General features: G+C 38.9%; 1 protein-coding gene across 9 annotated transcripts in view; it reads right to left on the minus strand.

The window, feature by feature from the left end:
• plecb (plectin b) overlaps positions 1 to 27,760 on the minus strand; it is a 128,432-nt gene that overhangs the window by 18,830 nt on the left and 81,842 nt on the right. For 5 of the 9 annotated variants that reach the window (XM_041988554.1, XM_041988558.1, XM_041988552.1 and 2 more), the window contains 22 exons: positions 16,717 to 16,778; positions 13,384 to 13,473; positions 12,108 to 12,185; positions 11,876 to 11,980; positions 10,337 to 10,503; positions 7,450 to 7,565; positions 7,262 to 7,365; positions 6,704 to 6,823; positions 5,518 to 5,613; positions 5,287 to 5,414; positions 3,787 to 3,880; positions 3,216 to 3,370; positions 2,718 to 3,042; positions 2,544 to 2,621; positions 2,294 to 2,455; positions 2,065 to 2,169; positions 1,871 to 1,966; positions 1,637 to 1,762; positions 1,389 to 1,541; positions 1,144 to 1,298; positions 905 to 1,031; positions 331 to 514 (listed from right to left, as the gene is read on the minus strand). In XM_041988554.1, the coding sequence (XP_041844488.1) occupies positions 331 to 514; positions 905 to 1,031; positions 1,144 to 1,298; positions 1,389 to 1,541; positions 1,637 to 1,762; positions 1,871 to 1,966; positions 2,065 to 2,169; positions 2,294 to 2,455; positions 2,544 to 2,621; positions 2,718 to 3,042; positions 3,216 to 3,370; positions 3,787 to 3,880; positions 5,287 to 5,414; positions 5,518 to 5,613; positions 6,704 to 6,823; positions 7,262 to 7,365; positions 7,450 to 7,565; positions 10,337 to 10,503; positions 11,876 to 11,980; positions 12,108 to 12,185; positions 13,384 to 13,473; positions 16,717 to 16,778 (2,826 nt within the window). Of the gene's footprint in view, positions 1 to 330; positions 515 to 904; positions 1,032 to 1,143; positions 1,299 to 1,388; positions 1,542 to 1,636; positions 1,763 to 1,870; positions 1,967 to 2,064; positions 2,170 to 2,293; positions 2,456 to 2,543; positions 2,622 to 2,717; positions 3,043 to 3,215; positions 3,371 to 3,786; positions 3,881 to 5,286; positions 5,415 to 5,517; positions 5,614 to 6,703; positions 6,824 to 7,261; positions 7,366 to 7,449; positions 7,566 to 10,336; positions 10,504 to 11,875; positions 11,981 to 12,107; positions 12,186 to 13,383; positions 13,474 to 16,716; positions 16,779 to 18,523; positions 18,995 to 27,760 lie in introns of those variants that run through there. The other 4 variants (XM_041988555.1, XM_041988553.1, XM_041988557.1 and 1 more) reach the window with 3 other exon arrangements.

Raw genomic sequence — 27,760 nt, forward strand, 5'->3', positions numbered from 1 at the left:
CTGTCACCAACACATGGGTTCTGTTTGAGGCAGCCAGTAAACGCAACTACGGAGCCAGAACAACATGCAGTCACACAAGACACTTATTTAGACACTTATGTTTGAACAACTCATCCAAGGCTTAAAAAGCTTTTATCTACATCAGCTTGCTGAGCCATAGCTTTGGTTTGCTTTATATCACTCACCTTTAAGCTTAACAACCATTAGTCCTGAAAGGTGAATTGACAATTATATACTGTAAAAGTCCTGATACACTTCAGATATATTCCCTTTTTCCTACCATGAATAGTAAAAATTAATCAGCTGGTCACATTGTAGGAGAACTTTTACCTTTCTCCATGGAGCGAAGCAGGTTGTCAAAATGCTGGGTGGACTTGGTGTATTCATCCTCAACCTGCATGCGGTCATCAGGCCCAAAGAGCTGCGAGTCCTGGCTGTCGCGCATGAAGTCCTGGTAGTGGAGCTCCAGGTTTCTCATGATGAGCCGGTATTCCTCTGGTTTCATGGTTTTTAACTGCGCAAGGTAGAAAAGAACAGCGGGCTGATTAAAAGGCAGAACTCCTCAACTATAATCCTACTTTAAGTGTTCAATGTTGTAATTTAATATCACCTAAAGTTGTATTTTAGATGGAGTCAGATCCATTTCATGATCTCTAACATGCCAAACAATAAAGCATGAAATAGTCCCTTGTGGTTTATTTCACAAAGGCTGACTCCAAAGCCACTTAATCCTTTTTTAATACCAGTAACTGAATTTGATTTTAAACACAATGAAGCTAAATGAATCCCATCCTTAACATAGCCTGCTATATAGATTTCACATATATACTTGATAACTTTTGGTACAGATTTTTTATTTTCTTTTAAACTCTAATGATGTTACTTTATTCATATTAATGCCAACCATGGTGATGTTCCAGGAGCGTATCTGTGTATAGTCTTTCATCAGGTATTGCCATGACAACAGACTCTTCATGTTTATATGCAGTATCTGCCACATGGACACCATCTGCTGATGACCTGCATCCAGACTGAAGGGCAAAAGGCATAAGCATAATGTAAAAATAATGTCCAATTCAAAAAAGACAAACATGGAAATAAGCAGGTCAATTTCTGCTGTCACAAGTGATTCCGTATTCTCACCTGGACACACTGTCCACAGCCTCCTTGTTGACTGGAGGTACAATGAAGCAGACAGAAGGAACCACTGCCTCGTGTCCGGAGCGGTTCAAGACCTTCCACTTGAAGGGCTGAGAGTTGTTTAGGAGTGCACACTCATCTCCTTTATGGACAGTGATCTGAAACACATTGCAGAAGGCATATTCAGGCTCTGCTGCAATAGTGATAAAGCTAGAAAACCATTATCTGTATTGGCTGACTATTCTAACCTCCTGCTGCTTGAAGTCACAGACAGCTTGGATGGGCAGTTTGCCTTTGATGGAGGTTGTGGGGCTGCGTGGTTTCAGCTGGATGATGGACCTGGCTCTCTTGTTCAGACTGGTGACCAGAGTCTTGTATTCATTCAGCTGTTCCTTCTCCTCCTGTTAAATAGAAGAACTAGCTTAAATAAAAGCTATGCTACTATTTTGATGTGTCGTGTTTTAAATTCAAACTGTCAGCAAGCACATCTGCCCACCACAGCATCCTGCAGCAGATCCTCCAGGCGTGTGGCTGTTGTAGAGCGATCACAGCTGTATTTCTTTTTCATGTTCTCTTGCATTTTCTTCATCTTGTCCTCAGCCTCTTTCACATCTGTAAAGAACTGCAAAGACAGGAGACAGGTAACAGTCACCTTTATGAAACTCTGTTCAACAAATATGTATGAATCTTTATGAAAGAATCACTAGAATTAGCTTATTATGTCCCACACCTGGTAGTAGGCTGTGTTTTCCTTTAGATGAGCCTCTATACAGCAGCACAGCTGGAGGATCCAGCTCCACTGAGTTTGCAGGGCACCTGTGAAGGTCTAGCAAAGACCAATGGGGCATGATAACTGTAGGTTAGTTTGGGCCTCAGTGAATTGAATTTTTCCCTGCATGCTGCCCACATTACTGTAGTAATCACCTCAATTGTTTTCTTGCCGGGATGTCCATCTTTGACAAGTTTGTCTCCCATTGCCTTGATATCATTTACCTTCTTCTCCCTTAGTTCCAGCTCTCTCATGAGACCCTGAAGAGCACACAGGACAGAACTCATGGTCATATTTATTTAATAAACCTTTGTCTGGGAAAGGGAAGGGCTGAAATTATAAATATAAATGAATCACTGCAGAAGTTCTTCATATAAAACGCACTGAGTAATTGTCTTTCTTAGCTGTCATGTTGGAGTTCTGGTCACTCCAGTCAAAGTTGACCTCTTCTTCTTGTTTGTCATTCAGCCACATCAGTTCCTTAAAGGCAGCAGTGACAAAGGCATGCAGTGATTCCAAGTTCCTGAGGCGAGACTTGGAAGAGTTCTGAAAGAGAAGCGAATAAAAAGAACTTACACAAATATCAGAATATCATCAATAAAAAAACATGTTTGAAATAATATAAATCATTTACCAGTAGTTTGCCATACTGAAGGTCCAGCTTTCCCAGGTATTCTCTGTATGTGCCTTTACTGACAGGAGATAACTGGGTCTGCAGCATAAAAGGCAGAGAACAGCATACAGTTATTAAGTTATTGTCAGACATTCTGGAGTTCATTCTAGAGGTTTGATTCCATCCCTATTGTACCTCGTCAGACTTGGCCCGTTCAATCTTGGATTTAAAATCTTCCACAGTCTGATGCAGTCCCCTGTGGCTGCCCAGCTGGGACTCCACTGAGGGCAGATCAGATCCCCACTCTGCCTCATCAATACGCCGCTGGTTCTCTTCCACCCAGGCCAGCAGGTCTTGGACATAGCGCAAGGTCACATCATCTACTTCCGGTCGCACCTTCATGGTGGTCTGCTGAGGAGTCTGGGAGAGGGGAACCTGGGCAGTAGTTAAAGCAGCAGCCTTCAGACGAAGGTTGTAATCACTGCGCAGGTTCACCAAGCGCTCGTGGAGGCGGTAAACTCTGTGGAGATCAAAACGAAAGGCCAGCTTTTAGATGTCAATCACCTCACTTTTTAGCACATATTACTATTTGATTAAATCTCCCTAAAGCTCTTTACTGATGTTTTCATTGTTTTCGGTGGAAGGGACCGTGTTATTATTAAGTGATTTGAATGCAGCATACGAAGCACCCACCTGCGATACATCTGTTCAGCCTGAGGGTGGCGCCCATCTTTAAGCATCTGCACATCATTGAAGAGCAGGCGAATCATGTTGTCTGCATTATCCAGCTCCCGTTCCACCTCGGCTGTGTGCTGAGCTGGTTTGCCTGCGTTCAACAGACGAATGTCCTGAAAGAAAGACAGGAAACAGAAAGAGTAATTTCCAGCAAATTTGGAAAAAAAATTAAAAGACTACTTTAAATGACTGACAAACAAACTTTCTTTGCTTGAAAGACATAACAGATTATCAGAATTATCACAGTAACATGTCTGATTTTATAAATGCAATAATATTATCAGACATGTGAACACAGCACCCATATCCAGCATTTGTCTCCTGCTACAGCTGAATTAAGGGCTTTTAAGAAATTTAATAGGTGAATTTAAAATTTAAAGTGATGGAAGAAAAAGTAGCATGTTGTCACAGCAGTCACATGGCCTAATTGTTTGTGATCATAATCTGGATTGTCTGTCATTTGTGAGCACACACTAGAAAAGTACACAGATATTTGGTATTTACACTGTTAGGACAAAGGTGAACTTACCGTCTGGAGCAGGCTCTCCAGGTGACTCAGCTGCTTATCACACAACCCGGACTCCATCTGGACTTTACTGAAAATCCTCTGAAGTCTCTCAAGTCTGCACGAGATGGACGATAATCAAGATCAACACAACAAAATAATATTGTGACAATCACTCAATCATCAGCAGCCTGTGATATATCCAGGACTGAAATGGCTTTTATACAACACAAGCCAATGCTAACAACATGCCATTCACACCACTTACGGCCATCTGCATTGCAGCAAATATTCCAGTTTATGAGGGTCACTCACAAATGCCATGTTCCACCTCGTCATCGGAATATCATTCAAGCTAAAGCAAAGTTGGCTCCTTTCATTGTCCCATATCTCCGTCATGTGTAAGCTAAGAGTGAAGCAAAAATCTTCCAATCTTCTGACAGATACGTCTAGTCTGCTCATTTAGTCATTTCCCAACTGAAAACCATAGAGAAGGCTGTCAGACTGCAAGATGAGCAAGTCTCATGACAGGAAACCCACCCCTTTGCAGGCGTGACGTATCATTACTCTAAATACTAAAATAATGTACAGTGTCTTGTCCATTTTCATTAGATTTAATTATATCTATTTGTGTAGCAGTGGGAACACTCTTATCTCATTTAGTTTCAAACTAACACATATGTTAAAATCTGTGTTTTACTAAAACATTTGAATATAGTGAGTAAATAATAATCAAATTTTCAATGACATAATTTAGTTTGTCAGACCAACTTCAGTAAGTATGCTAATTCAGTTATGTTGAAGCTAAAATCTAGCTGGAATTTTTGTGTTTTGAAGCGTTTCTAACAACATTACAAACTTCTTTTTTTCCTGGTTTCTCATTATCATGATGAAGGAATAGAAAGATTTTTCTCCTACTTGTGTTAAATCAGCTTTGTCTTACCCTCTAACATTAGTAGCTGATGTTAGCTTAGCCAGCTAACTTTGCTAGCTTTTCCATTGACAAAACATAATGAATATGTAAATTATTCATTTTAATTCAGAAGTATGTGATTATTCTCTCTTCTTTATTCTTTATATCATGCTATGTACTGTATTTATGGAAACCCAGGTTTAGAGTTATCTCCAGTTTATTCACCTTATGTGGTGCCAGTGAAATAATGGGCCTCTCTTAACAGCTTTAAAACAGGCCTAACTATTTTCCTGGGCTTCAACTGCAATTTATTACTTTAAGTATTTCACAATTTCTATGCCTTTTTCTAAGTTTTATTATCTTTAATCTGATTTATTTGAGTTCTGTCTGTGTCGCTGCATATATATATATATATATTTATATTTTTTTTTTGTATGTTATGATGTGTACAGTCCTTTCGTTAACTGTGGTTATTTATATAAAATCTATTTAATATTGATTTGACTGATTTATTTCTACACAGCTTCAGCCTGTTCTTGCTGCACACCTTGGGAAGACAGGATTTAAATGATTTTAAAACATAAACAATTATATGTTAGCACTTTTCTAACCTCTCAAACTCTATCCTGAGCAGTCGTTCTCTTTCAAGGATGGCCACGTGGAGTCGACCCCACTCTTTTTCCACGTCAAGGGGATGGTATCCTGGGGGGACCTTCACCTGACCAGCATGCACTGCACTCTGTGGAGAGGTGAAAGTACGATGACTTAGTTATGGCTCATGGATAAGTCAATGTTCATAGAAATAAGAGTAGTGCAAAATACAATATATTGGTTCAACTTGCCTCAAAGGACTGGTAGATCTGTTTAGATTGGTTCTTGTCAGACTCCTTCACTGGTAGCTCCGTCTCTTTAAACTTCAAAAACTGGCGCCAAAGAAGCTGGGGTCATAACAAGCAAACAAGCATTAACCTGGGCAATTAGTTTTTTTTTTTTGTTTTGTTTTTTTTGTAATAAATTTTTATACCCCAAAAAAGTATTTGCATATCACATGAGGTCCCAAATTATTTGAATTGTAAGAGCAAAGATTTAATTATACTTGGAAAAATTATAAGCATTGTTACATTGATGTTATTGATCTATACAATATGTATCTAAAATTTAATCAGATTTTATATACATATTGTATAGATCAATAACTTCAATATTTAATTAACTTCAAATTTTATCAAAAGCACACACACATACACACACACACACACACACACATATATATATATATATATATATATGTAATCTTGCTCCCTGTATTTATTTTTAAATACATTCAGAAATCATATATCATTCCAGTAGATTGGAATGATATATGATGGGAAAGGGAAGGGTACATCAAAGTAAAATATCAGAAGGCAGCTCTTGGCTAGCAAACAGTGAGGTGATCTGAAAGCCTTTTGCACATGCTCCCATGACCAGTGTAAATTAAATTAGCTCCATAATAGAATCACATAATTTCACTGCATGTCTTATCGGAGCAAAAATGTTCCTGATCTAAATTTGTCCAGTGTTTTTAAAGACACAACAAAACCCACATCTTCTAATAATATTGCTCTTCTAATAATTTAGCTCTATGTAGACATAATGAAAAATATTTAGTACCACCATGCTCTTCTTTTTTCAATATAAGGAGTGGCGAATAGCTGAATCTCCTGAGGATCGAGTTAATCATTATCTGCCTTTTAGTTTTTCTCAGCTCTGACGCTGCCCCACCTACAGTTCAACAATGCCTGTGAACACAGCTGCCTCTATCTGCCCACATCCAGTTATTAGTCAGTATGTTCTTTGATCCCATGGTGGACAGCAGCCAAAACCAGCTCTTTATTATTACCACGCTTTTCCTCATACATGCATTGTATTCCTATAAGTTACTTAAAAACATGAGAACTTTTACATGGAAAATTGCTTTTGTTAGATTTCTTCAAAGTAGCTTAACTGTAAACACAACAGCAACATTTGATTTGCATATTAGCTCACCTCTATCTCCTCATAGCTGGCAGGGAACTTCCTCTGTTCGAAGATCATAACATGGTGGCGGATCCACTGGAGCAGAAGTGTCACCAGCTCATAGTATTCCTGCCAGCGCAGCTCCAGCTCCTGCAACCAGCGCAGCAGAAAGATTCATGAGAGTTTGACAGCAACAAACAGGAGGGCTCTTATTTTCTGTCGTCTCCATTTTGGTTCACTCACACACCACTCTGAATTCAATTACGTAGCAACAAGCTATGTTTTGTTTTTAAAGAAGGGAACTAGTGAATGAGTAGACAATGGATGCAGACAGAGAACATATTTTTCAATCTTTTTCAGATTACAAATTTCTGCACTCTTACTTGTAAGGACAGAAGTGTATAAAGTAAGGAATTCATTCCTAATTTTAGGTCATTTTTAACATTAAAACTAATTAAGTTACGTAAAGTACATCTGCTGAGCTCTTCCCTGTATCTTAGCAGTGTAAACACCACAGGTAGCTCATTTTTTGTGTCTCTCTGGTACACAAGACTTTAATAAATTTTGACCAGTTCATCTTTTGCTTACATTAGCTCTGATGCCATCATGAACGTCAACACGAGGCATGACATCATACAGGGATGACACGTAGGTGATGATGGATTTCTCGTCAGGGTGTGGGACATCAACATCTGGAAGGGAAAGATAAAATCATGATATTTGGCACTTCCTTTACCAACTTGTCTTATGACTAAATAGACTTTGGCCATTCCTACCCTCAGGGTCCAGAAGACGAGTCACACCCAGGTCTTTCTCAGCCACACTGAACGCCTGTTCAAGGTTCTCCTGGTTGGTCTGTCGGTACACTTGACCCATGTCGATGAGTCTGGGACTAGTAAACACAGAAGAAAATAATCCTCAGACTTATAAAAAACAAATACAGTACATTTTCCGCCAATTACCATTAGCCTCTTGACAATTTTATCTGAGTAGGACCATAGTGGCTTAAAGCAACTGCAAAATGTGAAATAGCAAAGTTTTTTCTTCCTTTGCTTTTATCCTTTGTATATTTGTACAGCACTGGGAGGCAAATACTTTAAATCTGCTTAATAAATAAAGATGAGAATTAATAGTTAACCAACAAACTATCGCCACGAATGTCAATCGAAGGAACATGATAGATGTCTGAAGAGGCCACACATGAACACATTGGCAAAATTAATTAAGCTTATGTAAACCTGCGTGTTTTAATAGTTTAAACCAAATATACTGTCAGTAGAGCTTTTTAAGACCTTCTGCCAATGGCTAAATGCTATAAAAAAAGCCCACCTGTTCACTTTCTGACAAACCCACATGAACACCTGCCTTTTTGTCCTCCGGGTGTTTGACTCTTACTGGCAGATGTCAGGGCATCTATAGGTGGAATGTAATTTACTAAGCAGCTAATCCAAAAAAAAAAAAGAAAAAAAAAAAAAAAGAAACAAATCCTGACACATTTTAAGTCAGCGACCAGCCGCAGCTTCATTTCAACAAGAGACGAAAGTTCAGGCTAACAGAGAGTAAAGCTTGACCGAATGTATCACATCACCTCATACATCATGTATTCAGACTTCAGATACACAACAGCTCTCTTCAAAATGACAAAACCCATAGCAATTATAAATGCATTTAGCGAGTCCACAAATGCAAACCTGCAGCAAACATCTCAACTATCATAAAATTTAGTGAGTAAAAACAGTGTGCAGACTCATACAGATCTCTGATGCGCAGCGTTGAACGGCCAGCATTTTGTCCATACACAGAAGAAGACTCCATGGGGCGGACTTCTTGAACAGAGTACTGTTTTGTTGGCCTAGGGAAGCTCCTCATGCTTTGTGCTTCACTTCCATGAAAGCTGCGAGATCTCCATCCGTGGCCTAGCTCTTCGCTGCTGGAGCGGGCCCCTGAGCTGCCAGAACCTCGTCCAGAGTCCCAGGAGGATCCCTCTGATGGGATGTCCTCACACAACATCACCACCCGTTTATCCACATCGCTGACAGATCCTGACACACTACGAATGAAGCCCAGGCTTCCCTTCCTCTGTTTAGACTTTTTCTTTGTACTGAACATGTTGTTAGCGGCAGGATGGTCCTCATCTGGTGTCACATACGAAGACTAGCGGTTGTAGTTTCAGTTGCATGCATTCATGAAGAACAATACAAAGCTTGATGGCGACATGTAAATCTATCCTGCAACTGTCTCAGTTCCCCATCATCTTCTGAAGCTCCTCTTGAAGTTTCTCAACGAATAGTGAGATGGAAAAGCCTCCTAGTGGTGCAGCCAAGTCACTGCTCTTCCCTGCTTGTCTATTCAACACTCAACTTCCAAGTATTCATTTTCAAAACCAGCTTGGAAATGTACAGACAAATGCATAAATCCTGGGGGATCTTGAATGCTCTGGATGAGTGCTTATTCTGCACCAGTTTCCCAGATTTATGCCTCAGAACAAAGTAGCACCACAGTTTTCATTTAGCAGACAGTTCTGCAGTTACGCCCACACACCACACCCCTGACCTTTATGAAAAGCAGCAATAAGCCAGCCTCAGGAGACTCCAAAAAGAGGGGGAAAAAAACTTAGCTGGAACAGTTTAAAGGAAACTTGCCCCTGCAGGTATATTTTTCTTTTAAACTAGTCCTTGGAAAGAAAGATAGATTTTTTTCTTATTTAATCTTATTGTTTCTTGTCTTTGCTTCCTGGACTTTGCATGAATGCCATTGTTCTTAAACAAACCAGTGGTAATCTTCATTGCTAAATCCCCCTGAGAAATACCTGCACATTCACCTCCCAGGTCATACCACACAAAGCAGTCTCTAAACAGTAAGTCTGTTTAAAACACAAACAACAGCTTTGAGGAATCAAAATATTTAGGTAACAACATCAGGGATTGTACTGTTCAGTGCAAAGTTCCCAACAATTTAATAATCTTTTTAAAATCAGAAATCTTAACAAAATATCAAAGGCAGTGGAGAATTAGTGATCGGAGTCATCTATGGCATTTCAAGTCTCAAGGCTTGAAATCTTTGAAGAGACACATGAAAACAAATTTAATTAATGAAGTATGAGCATGAATACCTCCAGGTTTAAAAACTTGGAAATTTATCCGAATGTAAAATGTAGAAAATGTAAAGTTTGGCTAGGTAAATCATAGCAAAGTCAGCCCAACAATACACAGTGTACAGTTACCTTGCAACGACAAAGCTTTATGACACTGAAAGGTTTCTCCTTTCAAATGCATCAGCTGTAGAACCTCAACACAGCCACATCACGGTCGTCCTGTCTGAAATTATTTAAGGCCTAGACTCTCCTTGTCAAGAGTGAAGATGGGATTTAATTTCAGAGCAGGTTTTAACTGGTATTATGAAGTGTAATGTGGCATTTGAAAGCAATCCAAACTCACTCCTGCTTCACTGCACTCAACACTGAATTAAACTTAAAGGTGCTGGTGTGTAATGACAAGACCTTGCAAAAATGTAGCAATAAAGGCCTGTTACTTTGTTTAAGTGGGTGTGTCATAGAGTATACAATAACTATGAAAAAAAGCGAACATACAGTGAATTGCTGCAGACTTTTTTGTCTGTGCCTGTATCACATTTCATTTCAAAGGTATTAGCTTCCACACTCACTAGTGCTTGTGTATGACAGCGTTGAAGAGTTTGCCGTCCCGCCAGCTGGTGGTGAAGTTGTCGCAGCGGATGCCCTGGTAGCCGTTTGTCAGCCTCTGGGACCAGAGCAGCAGCTTCTCTTTGGCTGTCATGTCCTCTGATTGGCCATTGATCTGAATATCTGAGATCTGAGACCATACATGCAGAACATTAACACAGTGGGAGATGGAGCATTTGTAGAAAATTTAGTCATCAATGGAAACCCAAAGGTGCAATTAAATGGAATTACTCAACACCACAAAGGTTGTTTTTTATAAGGTTCCCCTCTGGTAGTTATCAATCCCAAAAAACTCTTCTGTGTTCCTCAAAATTAAACATCTGAAGGTTTTTTGCAAGTAAAAAAAAAAAAAAACTTGCAACCTTTAAAATGGACTCATTCATGCAGTGAATAGAGGATTTATGAATATGCTAATCAGGCCACACCCACCTATTAGCGTGCCATCAGGTGACACTCTGCCCGCTTTCCTCCAACGTTTAAAATATGTTTCATGAATAGGAAGCTAAATTAATCAAGACTGAATACAATTCCTCATTTAAAATTAGAAATGCACCACTTTCTGGTTGGTTCGGCCTAACTGTTGGGTATCTTGACTTGTTGGATGTGGGCTAAAAGCCACTTCTTCCCCCTCGTCTTCGCATTACTGTCTTCTCCACCTAACTTGTTTTATCTTGTTTTATCTCCTCTAGCTTGAGCGTGCTTCTTACTTCACTAGTTTCTTTCTTTTTGTTTTTCTCCTCTTATCAAATTATCCTCTTCAAATCTTCACATATTATTCAAAATAAATAAAAATCCACCCAAACTATTTTATTTTATCAGCTGCAATAGCCTAGATGTATTACCACAACCTCAGAGAAATCACTAATTTTTCTTTAAGAAAACTCAGCCTGCCTGAAATTTCCTGGCACTAGCCCTTAATAGTGAATCTATGACTCATCAGCAACCAACTCCCAGCTTGCCATCTTCTTTTTTTCTATTGAATAAAAGTATAAAGACTGTGTCTACAGGGCATAACTGTATCTTTATCACATTTTCTCATCAGAATGTCTCATACTTAGATTCAGCTTTTTGCAATTTAAAGTCAAACCATTCATTATAACAGAATAGGAGGCGAGACCATGACTATCAGGCCAGATATGTCTGCCTGGCAGCTCCTGGCATACACAAGAAAAACAACAAAAGGCAGTGGGTATGGGATGTTCTGGGAGAGTAGCATGCTGACAAGTTGTACACTCCATGTGACACACCCTTCCCTTAGGACTGAGGGAGAAAGTGACTCATAGCAACACACCCTGATGGTTTTTTTTTGTTTGTCCTATAATCTAACTACAGTGTTAATGTGTTACTTCTAAGAATATAGTTAGAGTAACAATGTTTTGATCAGTACATGTCTTTTTTGGGGGGGAAAAAAAGAAGAGCCCATTCTGATTGGTTCCAAGGAGAAAGCTGAGATCCCAGAGGCAGAGGACAGGAGGGATAATATAATGTAACACAACACTGACAGAGGAGGAGACCTGGAAGTGGAGGATGATGGTCCATATTAACCCCAGAGTCAGCTTAGGGTTCCCGTCTGCTATGTCGTCATTTCTGATGTTAACCAGCTTGACCTGAGGAAAGAAAGATATCCCTCTGATCATGACTGCATCATTAGTCATTAGAAGACATGTTCCTTTAATGATGAAGTACTGCAATTTTACTGTCAGATTTATGTAAATATCATTTCAGGCATCATACCTGCCGGTGTTTGAGGAAGTCCAGTGCTATTTGTACATTCTGCAGTTTGTGGAATCGCATGCGTCCTTTCTCTCTAGGCTGTAGAGGATGAAGAAGAGTTAAAGAGGTGTTTAGTTGCAGTAAAACAACTTTAGTCCAAAATGGTGTTTTGGATGTACTGGTAGAAAATAATACGATAAATATGAAGAGACGAAAAACTGAATAAAATGAAGGGACACTGAGTGCAAAGAAGAAATGCAGAATGATAGTAAATCTAATAGATATAAGTTAAATTCCTGATTCATATTCTCTTACTTAATCCTGTTTTTCATTAATATTCCACATAAGAGAAATTAAAAAGACATTTTTTTGTTGTTGTTTTTTTTTTTTTTGGCTTGGCACTATAGCAAGCGGAGATCTGCTTATGTAATTTTTTTTATATAATCCAAAATTAATGTGCAATATAGGACAATAACATAATACAGAACAAAAGAAAAACAAACTAAACTCATATTTGTTTCTTTCTCTTCAGCAGCTACATGCCTAAAACAAGCCTGGAAAGATAAACCGCTATGATGGAAGTCCACTGATGCCATGCATGGCCAAGTCATCGTGCAGGTGAACTAGAGAAAACATTACATGGTGACAACGGTAAGTTTCAAAGCCACTCACCAACCGTACGCTCCTGACCACGTCTCTCTCCCTCGGCTAGTGCGAAGGAGAGTAGGCGAAGGCCAGACGGCAAAGATCAGCGCACAGGTTAAAGGAATGCAAACAGGAGAAAAGGGGCAGGAGGAAGAGGAATAGAAAAGAAGGATAAGATAGGAGTATGATTCAAAGACACACACACAGACCATACTAGCGTTAATGTTATAGTTATGGAGGCGTTCAGAATATAAGCAGAGCTGTTGCTGGTGGAAGGAGCAATGAAGAAGAGCAGCAGCAGCAGGATCTGTGCAGATCTGAACTCCAGCATGTTCAATATCAGCCACCAGTCGCTGGCTTTAAGATCAATGTGGTAGAGTCAAGCATTAGTATCAATTGAAGGACAATTAGATAAAGAAAAAAGATGGTGAGTGAGTTAGAGAGACCAATTGCAATCCTGAGAGCCTCTGATAACTTGATTTTGATTCATTTTAGCTTTGAGTCATAGGCAATTCATGTGTATTTAAGATAAGCACTTATTTTGTAATTAGTAAGGATGAGGTGGCTGAGATAAAAAAAAAAAAAGATGCAGAGCTTGCGCTTGGGCACATTCGTCCCTCTAACAAAAACTGGAGGTCAGGTTTTAACTTACCAGTGTCTCTCCAGAGAGGACCTCCAACAATGAGATCAGGTTATGTCCATCTCGAAGGTCTTCATACAGATCTGTGACGTGACGCTGCGACTGTGATAGAAAAAGCAGGACAAAGGATAGGACATGTCACAAAACATGCAAACACTGAAATAGAGTCACATATTTGTGACATGATGACATTTATTTATAATCATGTTTCCTCAGTTGCTAAATTTTTAAATTTACATCTTCTTTTAGAGCATTTACAATAAACTGGAGTTCTTGTGTACAAATGGAAACAAAAATGCAGACTGAACAATCAGTCTTCATCAAAGTTTGTGTGAAATTGCAAGATTTTTTTGCTAAAACTTTAGAGTAAATACATTTTCAACCACATCAGTGTGATGTAAGTTTTCTACAGCGCCAAGAGCACTCACTGAAATAGCACAACATTACACAGGTCAGGAATGCATAGCTGCAAGGAGGCAAGCCTGACTTCTGCTCCAGATGTCAAACAGCAGCTGTCAAATCCTGACAAGTGATAGATGGGACTCCAAATAATATAAAACAGTTGGACACTAAGGTAAAAAAAGGTAAATATAAAACTGACTAAAAGATTAATTTGTATCCTTAATCTTCTGGACAGCACTCAACAGGCACAACTACATTCACAGTTCATAAAGCAGACGTGAGGTGTAACTGCAACCAGACAATGAAGCAAGTGAAAGGAGTGGAGGGGGTGGGGGTGGCCTGCTGTGATGGTGCCAGAAAATCTAGGCCTGGATCCAAGGAGAGAGAGAGAGAAAGAGAGAGAGAGAGGGAGAGAAAGAGAGAGAGAGAGAGAGAGAGAGAGAGAGAGAGAGAGAGAGAGCTGGGGCAAAAACATTTGAGGGTGTGGAATGTCTCCATGCAATTCCATCACAACTTCACCAGTACCTACCTCTACCTTCCAGGGCTGGGTGAAGAGGAATGACAGAATAAAATTAAATTAAAGTGGGAATTTAGAACTCTGATGACTGTATCTGAAGCAGAAAGATTAAACAGAATCATTAAAGTAGTCTGTTTTCCTGACAGAAGTGAGCTAAGGTGTGTTTTGAGGAATACTGAGAAGGAATGCCCTGAAAAGGAATGAATGCATATTCATTTCCCCTGCAAGTTACAACAGTGGTGGATTTTTCTTGGCAGGAATCATACGAACATCCCTTTAGCCAGTCTGAGATATGTTCCCCCTGCCTGCAGAGAGACGCTGAAATGAAGTTATCCTGCAGAGCTGCATTTACTGTGACCAGCAGGGTTCACTGCTTATAAATATTCTTTAGTGTTACTTATTTGCACCTTTTTAACAAATTTTGAACTTCTTTTGAAGAAACATCTGTTTCACAGAATTCTGACTTTTATTAAGTTAGAATCTACTGACATAGCTGTTTATAGTTTTCACAGCCAATCACCCAGTATAGCATCTAGTACTCTACTCAGTAAACAACAATCTACCACCAGCCCTCAATTACATGGTTATCAACAATAGTGCTGAAAGGTAGATGTTTCCCTACAAGCTGTGCTGTCAGAGTTCAAGCAAACTGCTCTGTAAATTTTACGTGGCTAGCACTCCTTCATTGTGGTTTCTTCGGTTCTCTGTGATCGGACACCATTTACATGCTTTGAGAGGATGTTTTTGTCATCTTTTGCTCTTCCTCTCACTAGTAGATGTATAACATCTCCATCTGCAATTAGTTTAGTTTTCAAATCTTATGAAATTTAGTTTGCAGGGCACTACAGGAGAACAGATTTATATTCTGCAGCTGGACGACATTCCACTTTGTTTAATATGGAGAGATTTACTGAGCAGTGGACAACACTCACTGGCCGTTTACAGCTCTTCATGGCAGCACCCTACCTATAGTCTGCTTCCCCTGTCAAGCCAACCATTAAGTACTAAATCAGTTTTACACCAGTGTAACCCCAGCAAAGCAGTTTCCCAGAACCCAGTCTCGGGTAGGGACTAAAAATTAACACTTTCCCTTCCAGACGTGCCTTTTTACTTGGTGAGATTCTCTACAGTTGACTATAGATGGCGACAATGTTCTGTTTATTTTCCCTGCACTGCATAGTAGAGATATTCTCTATTAAAATAATAACAAAAAGCTCAACCCATGAAGTTTTCTGTACAGTCTTTATAGAGCAAGGTTTATGTCACAGGAGTGTTGCCTTTAATGGGTGAATTTAAATGTCATGTCACAGACAAAATATTAATTGTTATCCTAAAATCTAGAATTGTAATCAGGGAGTGACAGCTGTATCTTAGACGATATTTTTGGTAATAATCAAAGTAATGTAAACACTGATGTCAGTGTTCATGCAGTCCTTTGAGTCTGAGTGGGCACAAGAGCAGGTAGCCACCCAGACCTCGGAGTCTGTGCAGCACATGTGCTACTGTTGGCTTAAACCACTGTGGGCTTAGGGCCCAGACCAGAATTTGCCTTCTCAGAGGGTTTTTAAGTGAGTCCAGATGTCTGTGACACACAGGTCAACATTCGCTGTGAACACTGCAGAGAAACAAGGGGGAGTCTCTGCAGTCTGTTCCCATACATCTGAAGCAGAATACATTTCGCACTGCACATTCACGGAAAGGATAACACTCACTCTGCTTATTTTTCCCTCTGGTTCCATTTTCAAATAAATGAATGACCCTATGTCTGTGCGCCAAATATAGAAATAACGGGAAGGAACTTAACGTCACAAGTCTGTGAATATATCGTCGCCAACGGGAGTTCCCTGGAAAAAGTGGTACAAGCAGGATATATTTTTACAGCTCTGAGGGAGGGGCGTTATGCTACAGGGGCTAATTTTTTAACAATGATAGGTAACTCTAATGAGTGAGAAGCAGACTCTCCCATGACTCCCCTCCTGACCTGAATGAGTGATGCACTGGTGGGCTTTTAGACCGGGGCTTGGGAGTAGTATGAGGGGAGTGAGGGTGGATGAGTGCTGATGGGTGGTTTACACAGCCTGTCAGCTGATGACAGTCTGGACTTCTGGTCAGCCCCCACATCACGGTGAACTGCTAGTGACCAAGTGTGAAGTAAATACTGGAGAGCCAATGTGTGTATATGCATGTGGAAGGCGGGTTGGAAATAATATCTGCAGAGATGTTTACAATGAGCAGGTGAGAGACGGATTGCAAAGACAAGACGGTCTGTCTTTGAAAACAATCCATATGACATCTGACTCTGCAGTGATCTCAAGTTTAGTTGCTGATAAGTAATATCATCTACAGAATATGATTAGCTGAAATAAATGGGAAAAAAAGAAAGACAGAGACAATGACAAAAACAATGAAAACGACCTGACTCTTACCTTAATCAAATGCTTGTTAACCCATTTTGTGAAGGTTTTCTTCTGCACTCTGTCTCGTTCATCTGCAACAGAGACACCAGAGTTAAATATGAGATATGAACAATATGAAAGTAGAAAATAAATCACATAAGCTGTTCCAGGTGTATGACTGGAGCATTCTTAGGAGAAAAGTTGGCTGGAAGTTTCACTGATTTCATATAAAAGTAAAAAGAATATGTTCAAGATTTGGTTTATATAAGATAAAAATATTGTATCACCATGTGGAAAAACTTCTCTCACACCTCTGAGCATGCCTGCATCTGACTCAAGCTGCACCAGAGAACATTCATCAGCAGCGTTGTCTAGAAAATGTTGTGTTTACACCTCACTGTATGACACCACTACCAGCTGGGTTCTGAGAGGGAAGTAAAGATTAAAGGATTGTATCTAAGGTGAAATGCTTATGTAAGTGTGAAGATTAAAGCACAAGGTAAAACTATAAGATGGTGCAATTCCCCAACAAGATAGAACAAGGTCTAGGTGTGGATTACCCTCACTAAGATAACCAAACAGCATATTACCACTTAGTGTTGTGTGGCTGGGCAAAAACCACAAGGTGTGTCTTGGAACATTTGTTGTGGACACAGTGGCTAGCTGTGGATAGTTCTGTCTGCTTCCAGCTTTCCAATATAACAACAGAATAACTTAACCAATAAAGGGCAGCAGTATGGCAGCGGACGGCTTCATTCAGTGCAACTTGATATTCTGTCATATTGAGGAAGCTATTTTCACTAATTCACTCAACTTTTTCAGTTACTCATGCTTTAGTGACCTATGGACACAACACTTGCTTTCCACTATGTTGTATTTTCCAGTGCGTATTTTGTTTTTTTCCAAATAAAAGAGGATAGGGGCTAAGTAAACTTCAGGTATCTTATGTCAGCATCCACATACAGGCTTCAGCTTGTTTCTGAGTTTATGGTCCAGATCTCAACAAAAGTCAACATCAGTCTTGAATAATTTCACTCACACAATCAAAGTACTATAACGAAGAAGGGCTCAAGATGAAGTCTAATCCTCAAGGTACTGTTACATTAAGGATAATATATATGCAAAAAACAATTCATTTTACAATTTTACAATTACTTACCAAACATCTAACTTAAATAAAACTCCAATGTAAATTTAGTTTAATTCAGGTTATTAATACAACACCAATTATATAAGAAAAGTCATCTCAAGACAGTTATAAAGACACAATTGCATCAAATTCATAATAATGCACATTAGTCCAGTTTTAGGGAAAGTGACTCAAGATTTCAAGTAAATGTAAAAATATATCTGAAAAGTTTCATGGAGTAAAAAAGAGGAACAGCTTGAATGAAAAAGGAAAATGTAATGCATCACTCATCCTGGTAGCAACAGAAGCAGACTGTAGCTACAATGACTCACTCACCCCAAAACACTTCACTGTTTTAAAAGAAGAAGTGTGAATTAACGTTGCTGACCAACAAAGAGCGGAAGCTGCTGATGCATTAAGGAGTATCCTCTCAGGTCCATCTGTGGTGGCAGCTGTCAGCGTAAGTGTAGCTATTGGTACCAACATATGCCTCTCTAAGATACAGAGATTTCTTTCTGTTTATCATGTTTAACAATCAAGCCTTAAATTAAGCATTTTAATAATCTCACATGGACTAGAACACTTCTCTGACTTCTCTCTGGAAACACTCAATTCTTGCCCAGTGGCTTCTCACTGTGTGGTAACAACCAGATGAAGATCAAGGCTTGAAACTAAGGTATTTTCCATTAACTGCAGCCATACTGGTACCTTTCCTGCCATCCGTAGCCTTTAGCATCCCTTGGTAATAAGCTTCATCTGAGGGCATCCTCTCTCTGCCCAGGCTGTCAGTGGAGAAGTTCCTGTACCTCTGCTGCTGAGAGGTCATTGTTACTGTTTATCAGTTCACTGAATGATAGTCCTGGCTGGTAAAAAATCCTTGGTGGTTTTCTTCTTGATAGGAACTTGTCTGTATGTGTCTTTGACCCTCAGTTTGTCCCAGAGTATGCAGTCATGTGGTGGCAATCCACAAAGTTCTTCACAAACCTATGATTTCTCTCTCTTTCTGTCTTCTCTTAACCTCCTCACTCCCTCATTGGGCTTCGGCTCTGCCCTTCTTTTTCCTCCCTTTTTTTCTCTCTTTTTTCTTTTTTACCACTCACTCAGTTCCTTTCACAGCAAATGATGCCTATTGGCTATGAAATCTGGGCTTGTCCTTGTGTGCAATGTGTAACTGTGTATTTAGTGGCAATAGTGTGTGGAGGGCCCACCCCTTCCTCTTGCAGTATGAGAAGGAGTGGCGAGGGAGGACAAGGTGTGGCAGCCTGTGAGTATCTCTTAATAGCTTGTGCAAGAAAATACAAGCTCAAGCTCAGTTGCACGGCACCATAAAAACTCATAAAAGTTAGTGCTGATGATTGTATCCAATAAAATGCATTAAATGACAGTAGAATGCAACCAGGAGTGAAGGATATTCTAAAATGTCACATACAGACTTGCATGCCTGGTCAATAATCACTTAGTCACAGCATTCCTTCAGCATTTCACATTAAAATGAATCACCAGGGAAATGATGGGGGCTGGCAGTGTTGGGAGGGGCTGCAAAGTTTCTCAGACAATGACACCCTAAACATATAGTGTGCTTGTGAGTGTAATATTTATTTTTTATATTTATTTTTGACAAAATATGTCCAGGATCAGACAGTCACTTAAATGTCATGTCATCTTCTATGAAACACAAATGTGCCGGTTGTTGTTAAAGTCCCTCCATGTTACTAATGCTGCAAATACACTCGGCTTTGAGTAATTATAGTAGTAAATGTGTCATAAATACGATGCAGCCAAATTCTGCTTTAAATCAAAGACACATATATAATCTGTGAAAATGATCATATAATGCCTCTCATACTGATATTTATAAAAAAAATGGCCAAGCATAAGCACACAGCAAAGTCATGAGATAATGATGCGTTCAGTGTTAAATTTTTTAAAGAAAAATAGACAAGATGTCGTCACTTTATAGGTGTGTTCCAGCAGATCTCTGCAACTCCTGACATGAAAAAAAGTTTATCATTGACTTTGGGGTTAACTTTCACAGAGCCCGTCCCTTCACAGTGACTGCATGTGCTGGAAGCCTGAGCATATCTTCTGATACAGCCTACCCCTCCGGCCTTGAGATGGCTACACATCCCATAACTCCACCCGATCTCACCTCACCTTAACAGGCTTCAAAAAACATTTCACTTCTTCCTGAGCATGTTAATTTGGACATAACCTGTGTGAACATGATGACACATAATTTGTCAGTCAGAGTTTGTGAAGACTTGCAAATGTGTGTGTGTGTGTGTGTGTGTGTGTGTGTGTGCAAGAGTGTTGTGTGTTGACTCATTTTGTGCTACCTTTGCAAATTTGGAGGCACACCTTTGCAATCTAAAAATGCCCAGGCAAGCTGTGGAATTAAGGTGTGGTATGAGTGTAAAGTAATTAAATTTGAACGAGAAAAGAAATTGTACCAAATACAAAATTATAAAAACATACAATTAACTAAAGGAAGCATTTCATATTCAATAATTCCAGTTGAATATTGGTTCAACTTTGGGTTTTAATGAATAAAAGTAGCAGAAAGTCTCCTGATTTGTGAATGTTAAATAAAAAAGGCAACAGCAGTGAGACCTCTGTGACATTCTGGCTTTGGATCATGTACCAACACCTACTTCGGCTTTACTTTCTAAACCTTATGAGAAAACACTGGAAGGAGACAAAAATGGAAATGGGCAATGGTACAGAGAGTGTGGAACATCTTAGTCATGAGATCCATCCTCCAAAAAGAAGACATATCATTAAGTTCTCAACATGCTTATTACCCTGCTCCCTCATCATGGCTTCATCAAAACCAGATGGAACGCTCCGGCTTTTTATGAGAGCTGAGAGAGCGTAGAGAAAATTAGGGGAGAAAGTGTTTTCTTTTTAAATGGCAACTTTTAAGTTTATTTTTTCTTTTAGATGCAAGGGGCAGGAATGCCAGTCTTCCTTTTCTCACAGTCCTCTTATATTAAACTAAATTACTTTTAATGTCCACATGTTTAATAGTTATATATTTAGAGTAGGTTTAGGTTTAGGTTTAGCGTAAAATGACAATTTTGTACCGACATTTGTAAGCCTGAGACCATATGAGAGATTGGCATTAATCACGTTTTATTTTATTTTTTCTTTTTGCCAAATATTATTATAGAGATAAAAATGCTTTCAAAAATATTCATATATTTAGTGCAAATAAGCAAAACACTAACAAGCTATGCTAGTACGGTGACCTAACATGTGACTGTTTTACTGTAAGTGCAGAGTCAGTCGAAGAGGAAGATGCCCATTCATTCTGACTGGATGTTGGCACGACTACTGTACCTAAATTCAGCCATACAGAACCACTGAGATGGAAGTAGACCCTCAGTCTTGTAACCATACAATACACTGTAACATTATGAGATATAATTACTATAAACAGGGGGAACCACTAACATCATGGATGGAAAACCACAGTGCTATAAAGCATCTTTTTATAGTTGCTTTGCACCAATAAGAAAAAATAAAACAAAACAAATCAGCCTCGTTACACAAACATGTTGCACCATCTGTGTTATAATCACTCAGTGGTGCCTGTTTCTTGATAAACCGCAGTGAGATTATAGATGAAACATCCCGCTGCACGGTAATTGGAGAATATGGAGGTAGGAGTAACAAATCTACACCTAAGTGACTTTAAAACTGGTCCTTTATTCTTATAAGAAGACAAATCTACACAAAGACAACATGAGCAAAAGTTTGTCCGCATATCTGTATAAACACGGTTAAGCTGCAGCCACTTAAGACCTAAAACATCACATATTTAAGCACTTAGGAGGAAAGAAGCAAACAAATTAGAGGACAAAAGAATTCTAAGAATGTGTCATTATGGTTTCTAAAAGTGCTGAACAGCACATAAAATACAAGGGTTTAGAAAGGAGGGTGGGAAACACCTTTCTTTGTAAAGCATGAAAAAGCTGGAGAGAGGATTTGCCCTCCCATATACGGTTTCCTGCTCTTACTGCATCCTCTCTCCATTTTTTCTCAGTGCAAATGTTTGCTGGACTAAGGCTTAACCACACCTTATATTCAAATTCTAAATTAATCTATTAATCATGTTTAAAAACAACGATGGTTGGCCAAAGTGCTGTACATGACGAATAAAAGAGACAAACTGGCACAAATCACAATCACTCACATGCACTAAAAATCATGATGTGTTAAATGCCAAGGAGAAAAGACTGGTCTTTCAGTAAGATTTAACAGAAGAGAGTGACAAAGAGTTGGGGATAACATGTAGAGGTGAGCCTATGTTAATCGTTAGCAGAAAAAGCCTGATTCCCTCTGAGCTTTACTCACGTCCTTGGAACAACCAGCAGCTGATCAGCTGACATCAGAGACCATGAGGGAAAGTTAGGATGAAGCAAGTCTGAGAGCTAGGGTGTGGCAGTGAATAATGTTGATAAAATGGGAACAGCCCAAACACACCCAGGATTGTCTTATCAGTTCTTCCTATAAAGATAAAGAGATAAGGACAGATGAAGTAGCTGCTATCTAAATCACAGCACACGTTACGGCATATTTCTTTTCAGCCACTTGTGAGTTACCGTGTGGAGATCCTTCAGAAGGAAGCGTGACTTTCCCTCTGAAGGTTGAGATACATAAAGATCAAGAGCAGTTTTAACTCTGAAAGTTAAAACTCCTGACAACTTAAGACTTTTTAAAAAGATTATAGAAAAAACATCTGTTAAGACTCAAAAGACAAAAACAGAAGAAGACTGTTCTGAAAAGAAATCACAGACGTTTTGGAAACACAACATTAAGTGCTGCCGATTTTTCAGTCAAGCAAAGATAATAAGAGCCCTGTTCCACACGGTTACACATCAGGTATGAAATGCCATATTCTCTTGAGAAATTGATTACTCATTTAGACATCGGCTGAAATCCAAGCTGATCCACCAAGTGGTTATTAATTTCTTCATGTGATTTGATAAAATGCCATCATATTCAAACGATATGGTCAAGCTTGTGCCTCAGAACAGGGATTAGGTAAATACTGACACAAAAGGATGTCTTAATATTAATTCTGAACACAGAGATGTTTGTCATAGCTGTGCCAGTTCACATGCATCTGCAGCCGGACGGCTGACTTCAGATGATGCTGTTAGAATTAGATCCAGCAATTAAGCTGAAAACCAAGTTTAACTTTGACTCAACAGACACTTGGATTAGCCATAGCAGCTGAGTTCTAAAATAGATCAGCGCTGAGCTTTGGAGGACTCTGTGGAAAGTCCCACATCTAAGCTTGTGTCGGTTGCTTTGTTTGATTTGAGGGGGGTTGAGATGTAGCAGGGTGATGGGGATGGAGCTGGGTGAGACAGCATGTGTCTCCCTCTGCAGGTGAAAACAACGAAATATCATGGTGCAGAGTTTCAGCAACACTGGACAAAAGAAAGAGCACTTCAAATACAGGCTTAAGATGTAAACTAGAACATTTAGGTTTGTAATGCTCTGTCGCCTGATAGTGTTAAAAGATCATTTAAAAATGTCCCTTTCAAACTGTAAATGTAAAGATTGGAGGACTATGTTTAGATATGATTTGAATAAGCATGGTTATTGCACTCTTATTAACTCAGTGGTTCTGCAGTGCTTCACAAGATTTTCCTGGTAAGCTGAAGACCCATGTAACTCCTTGACTTAACAAAGCTGCTGAGATTTAATGCAAGCAAAATCTAGTAATAATGAGAACAGATTATCCTAACAGAGTGGCAGGCATTTTCCTTAAAAACCTACTCAAGGTTTAAAACAGAATACCTGTCCTTAAAGTAGTTTATCAGTCATCAGGAATAATGTGGAGCAGTCTCTGCTTGGTAAAATTAAACATGGTGACTAATTCACTGGAAAAAAAAAGATTTTAAAATAAATAGATTATTTGTCCTTGTTTCTCATTTTCCATGTGATCTACTGATTCATCTTCATGACATGTGGTATTTCCATATGCTGTTTCTCATTTAACACTTGCCAACAGCCATGCAAATGTGGAAAAATATGGGAACTTGAGAGACGTTTCTATGACAACATCCATAAACAAAAAGCTGCATGTGCTTCAGCGGTAACTGTTACTGACTCTTACTCATGGCTGTATTTTTAGCCACAGAGATGGAGGAGTCTCCCATAGCTGACCAATTTTACATAGAAAGGAAAACACCGTGCTCGGCACATTCTCTCCCACTGGCAGGAGGCAGGAAAGCTTTTTTAGCACAAGATGGCGCCAGATTGCAACCCCACCTAACCACCTCCTCAAAGATCTGTGATCATCTTTAATAGTTAAATCTCCAGATATGAAATTAGGCTTAATTGATCATGTTAAAAGTCAGACTGCATTTTGACCATTAAATGATTAAATACAATGCTGTCAAAACTTACTTTCTTTACATGAACTAACTAAAAACATAAATACATTTAAGATGATGTCTATTGGATGCATGCAACTTCACAGAGTAATTTATGTCGTAATCAGATGACAGCCCGACGAAGAATAGAAGCTTGTGGATAAACACAAATGTATTCCACGGTAACAAAGGCCCATGCATAAATGATATAATTGCCGGAGAGAATTGTGATTCATGTGATGGACAAGACCAGCCATGTATTGGAAGGAACATCAGACTGATGCTATCGTAGATAAAAAAGCTATTTTAATTCTTCATAGAATGATCAGCCCTACTTGTTCATACTTGTTGGATTTGTATTAATCAAGAAATTGTTCTCATTTCTACAATTTACAACCACCCTCAGTACAGCCAAGTAACGACAATAATGCATTAAAAGTGATCACTTTAACCAAAGTGAGGCATTACTAAGTCGCTGTGCTTTAAGCTATCAGCTGTATATAACTATCAATAACCTCCAGCTAGTCAAACAGTTTTCTTTTACTATCCTTCAGCATGTTACTGCACTTAACTGCTTGACTTTTGTGTACATTCCCACAGTTATGGTGCCCATATCCCCATCCAAATACAGTTGTACCAAAGTTTTGGGTGATAGTCAGAAAATATGTACTGTTAAAGACAATTGTAATCTCAGTTTGTACTCACTGTCACCACAACAACAGCTTAGTGGAACATTTCTGAGAGCCTATGATTAAATGTGTTTAGAGAAGCAAAACTTGTTTCTAAATCCTCCATTCGAAAATTAAATATAATCCCAGAACATTATTTAGTAGCAGGGCTCTAAATTAACACCCACCAACCATCCACATGTGGGTTAAAATTCATTTTGGAGGGTGTTAGGAACAATGGAAGGCTGTAATTTCCTTTTTACAAATTGGTTTCATGAAGAGCCATTGTGTGGTGTACATATACTGAGAGATCATTGTGATATCCTGAAGCTTCAAACACATCTTCCGTGAGGCGTCCTGGGAGACGATGCATCTTCCGTTCATTTAATGAGTCTGCTGTTTGCTGTCTGGGATATGCTGCCAGATCCTGACAAATTATTTCACATGACTCTACAAAAACTAGTTTACTAACAAAGTACTAGACTCACCACCTTGGACGTCAACTGTTACCAGGACAACGCTGCTGGAGTACCAGGTGTACAGGTTAGTTGACCATATTATTGTTCCCTATATTAAACCAGTTAAAGTCTCTTTTGGTTTGCCATGTTTCCTCCTGTTGACACACTGCAGACTGAATCTAAAGTTGAGGCCTCATAGCTTCTGCAATGGGCTGCACCTCATCCTAACTGGGTTTAAATGAAGAGTTACTAGCCAGTTTGGCAGGTAATGAATAAAGCTAATCATACTGGTCATGTATCCTTACAGTGCTATCACTACATTTCCCATGAACACTATTCCACAATGTCTCATCCATCCATTGACAGGGTGCTTTTTGTAAGCATGTGTGATGTTGCTTTGCATCACTTCCTGAAGAAAGGGCAGTTAAACGAGGGAGGAAATTTAAACGAATAAAACGTGAGATGCAGAAGGATAAAAAATAATTGTGTAGTTGGATGGTATAAAAGAACAAGGCTGGTTTCAAGAACAGGATGTAGGGGTGAACGCTAATGACAAAAGAGAAGGTGAGATGATTTAAGTAATGTAAAAAATCTATTAAGCTGAAGTTTGAAGTATCATTTCAAATGTGTTAAAAGCTAAATTTATTGAGATTATGTTGTTAACATTTTCATAAAAAATCATTAAAAACTATTTGAAGAAACTTCTACAATCACATGCAGTTACACTTAAAGTCTGGCTTAATTTCTGTTAAAAAAAACTGTCTAGTGGAAATTCTGATTGCATGGTACCTTCAGGGCTCTACCAACCATACTATCTAATGATCAAAAAAAGTTCATTTAGAGCCCTGTTTAGCAGAGATTAAATATATCTGTATCAATGAAATGGTAATATGCAGCATAAAATTTTTAAATATATTTTAACAACAGTAGAATCAATTAAACTCTATGAAACCAAAAATCTATATAACACTTTAAATCAAAATTGCCTTTTTAAGAAACTACAGGTGAGTCTAAAATATATTGTTACCTTACTTCAGTCGCTACTAGTTTGACTCTAGTGAAATCATGTGGTAAGACAATACTTGAAGACAAAGGCCCAGTACAGACACTCCTCCCTACAGTCTTGCTACTCACCTGCACAGCACATCTTAGTGTGCAAGTACCTCAGTCGCTCTCCGTATGCGCTCATCACAGCTAAATTAATCAGTTGCTCAAAGTCCCCAACATCCTCCATTACAACTCTGATAGAAACGTGACAAGATCCCACAGTACCCTTTGTGTTAGAGGCTGCCCGAGCCAGCTGGTGCGAGGAGAATAAAGACAAACAACTTTCTAATAGATGACAGGCAGATAGTGTGCCCTGCCCCTTATACACAAAACGAAAGATAGCAGACAGGTAATTCAACATAATTCACTTTGTTTGATTATATTGCTTGTGTTTCGATTCAACAACCGTAGCAGCTTAATGTTACAGCCAATTGAGGGCCTAAAATAAACATTACACAGGAAAAATGTTGCATATTCACAAACTTTGATCTGCTACATTTTCCAGCCAGAGCAAAGGTTGAAGCTCAGCCATCAAGTCCACGGATACATTCCTGTTCAACATTAACCATTATAAAATCTAAAACTGGAGACAGCCGTGTGACACTTTACACTCTTATTTAAAATGACTCTTTGCCAGAACTGTGTGTCCTTTAAAGTATTCATTAAAAATCTGCCAGTTTTTTTTCTTTTATGCCTATGCACGTTACAAAGGGTGATCCGGGAGAGCCCGTGGGTGTGTCTGACTCTTGTTACACTTCTTGGCAGGTTTAATATGGCCCTAAAGCAACAAAGATCAGTTTCTAGAAAATAATGATTTTTTTTTCTTTTGTGCAGAAGGTTGTCCAAAAGCTGACATAATGATATATTTAATTACAAAAACAGTAAAACTTGACTGTGTTCAATTCTAAGTCTACACACTCTGGTTGACATTTGATCCATATGATGTGGAGGTTTACGACAGAACAGCTGAGCTATTCTTAAGTCACATTTAAAAGGGAAAGTACGCTAAATATGATGCCGGCTCATTTTACAAAACATCTATGATCCTGGGCCACACAGGGAGCCTTGTGCTGCACTAAACAAGATCATTAATGGAAGAAATGTTTCTTTTTACAGAAAACATCAATCCTTTAGTCTAAAAACACAAGTGATTTTCTTATCAGACTCATAATAACACAACAAATGAGCATATTTTCTAAAGATCAGTGTGAAAAAAGTTGCTTTTAATGGTATTAGTTATCAGGACTTAATGATATAAAAAGAGAAAAAGCAGAGTTGAGATTCTTGACAATAAATGAACAAGGCTAACTTGTATTATTAAGGAGTTATGTTTGTCAACCATTAGCATGACTGAAAGTGAATTGTTTAAATCATCACTACAGA

Source organism: Melanotaenia boesemani, chromosome 6 (assembly GCF_017639745.1).
Source record: "Melanotaenia boesemani isolate fMelBoe1 chromosome 6, fMelBoe1.pri, whole genome shotgun sequence".
NCBI lineage: Eukaryota > Metazoa > Chordata > Actinopteri > Atheriniformes > Melanotaeniidae > Melanotaenia > Melanotaenia boesemani.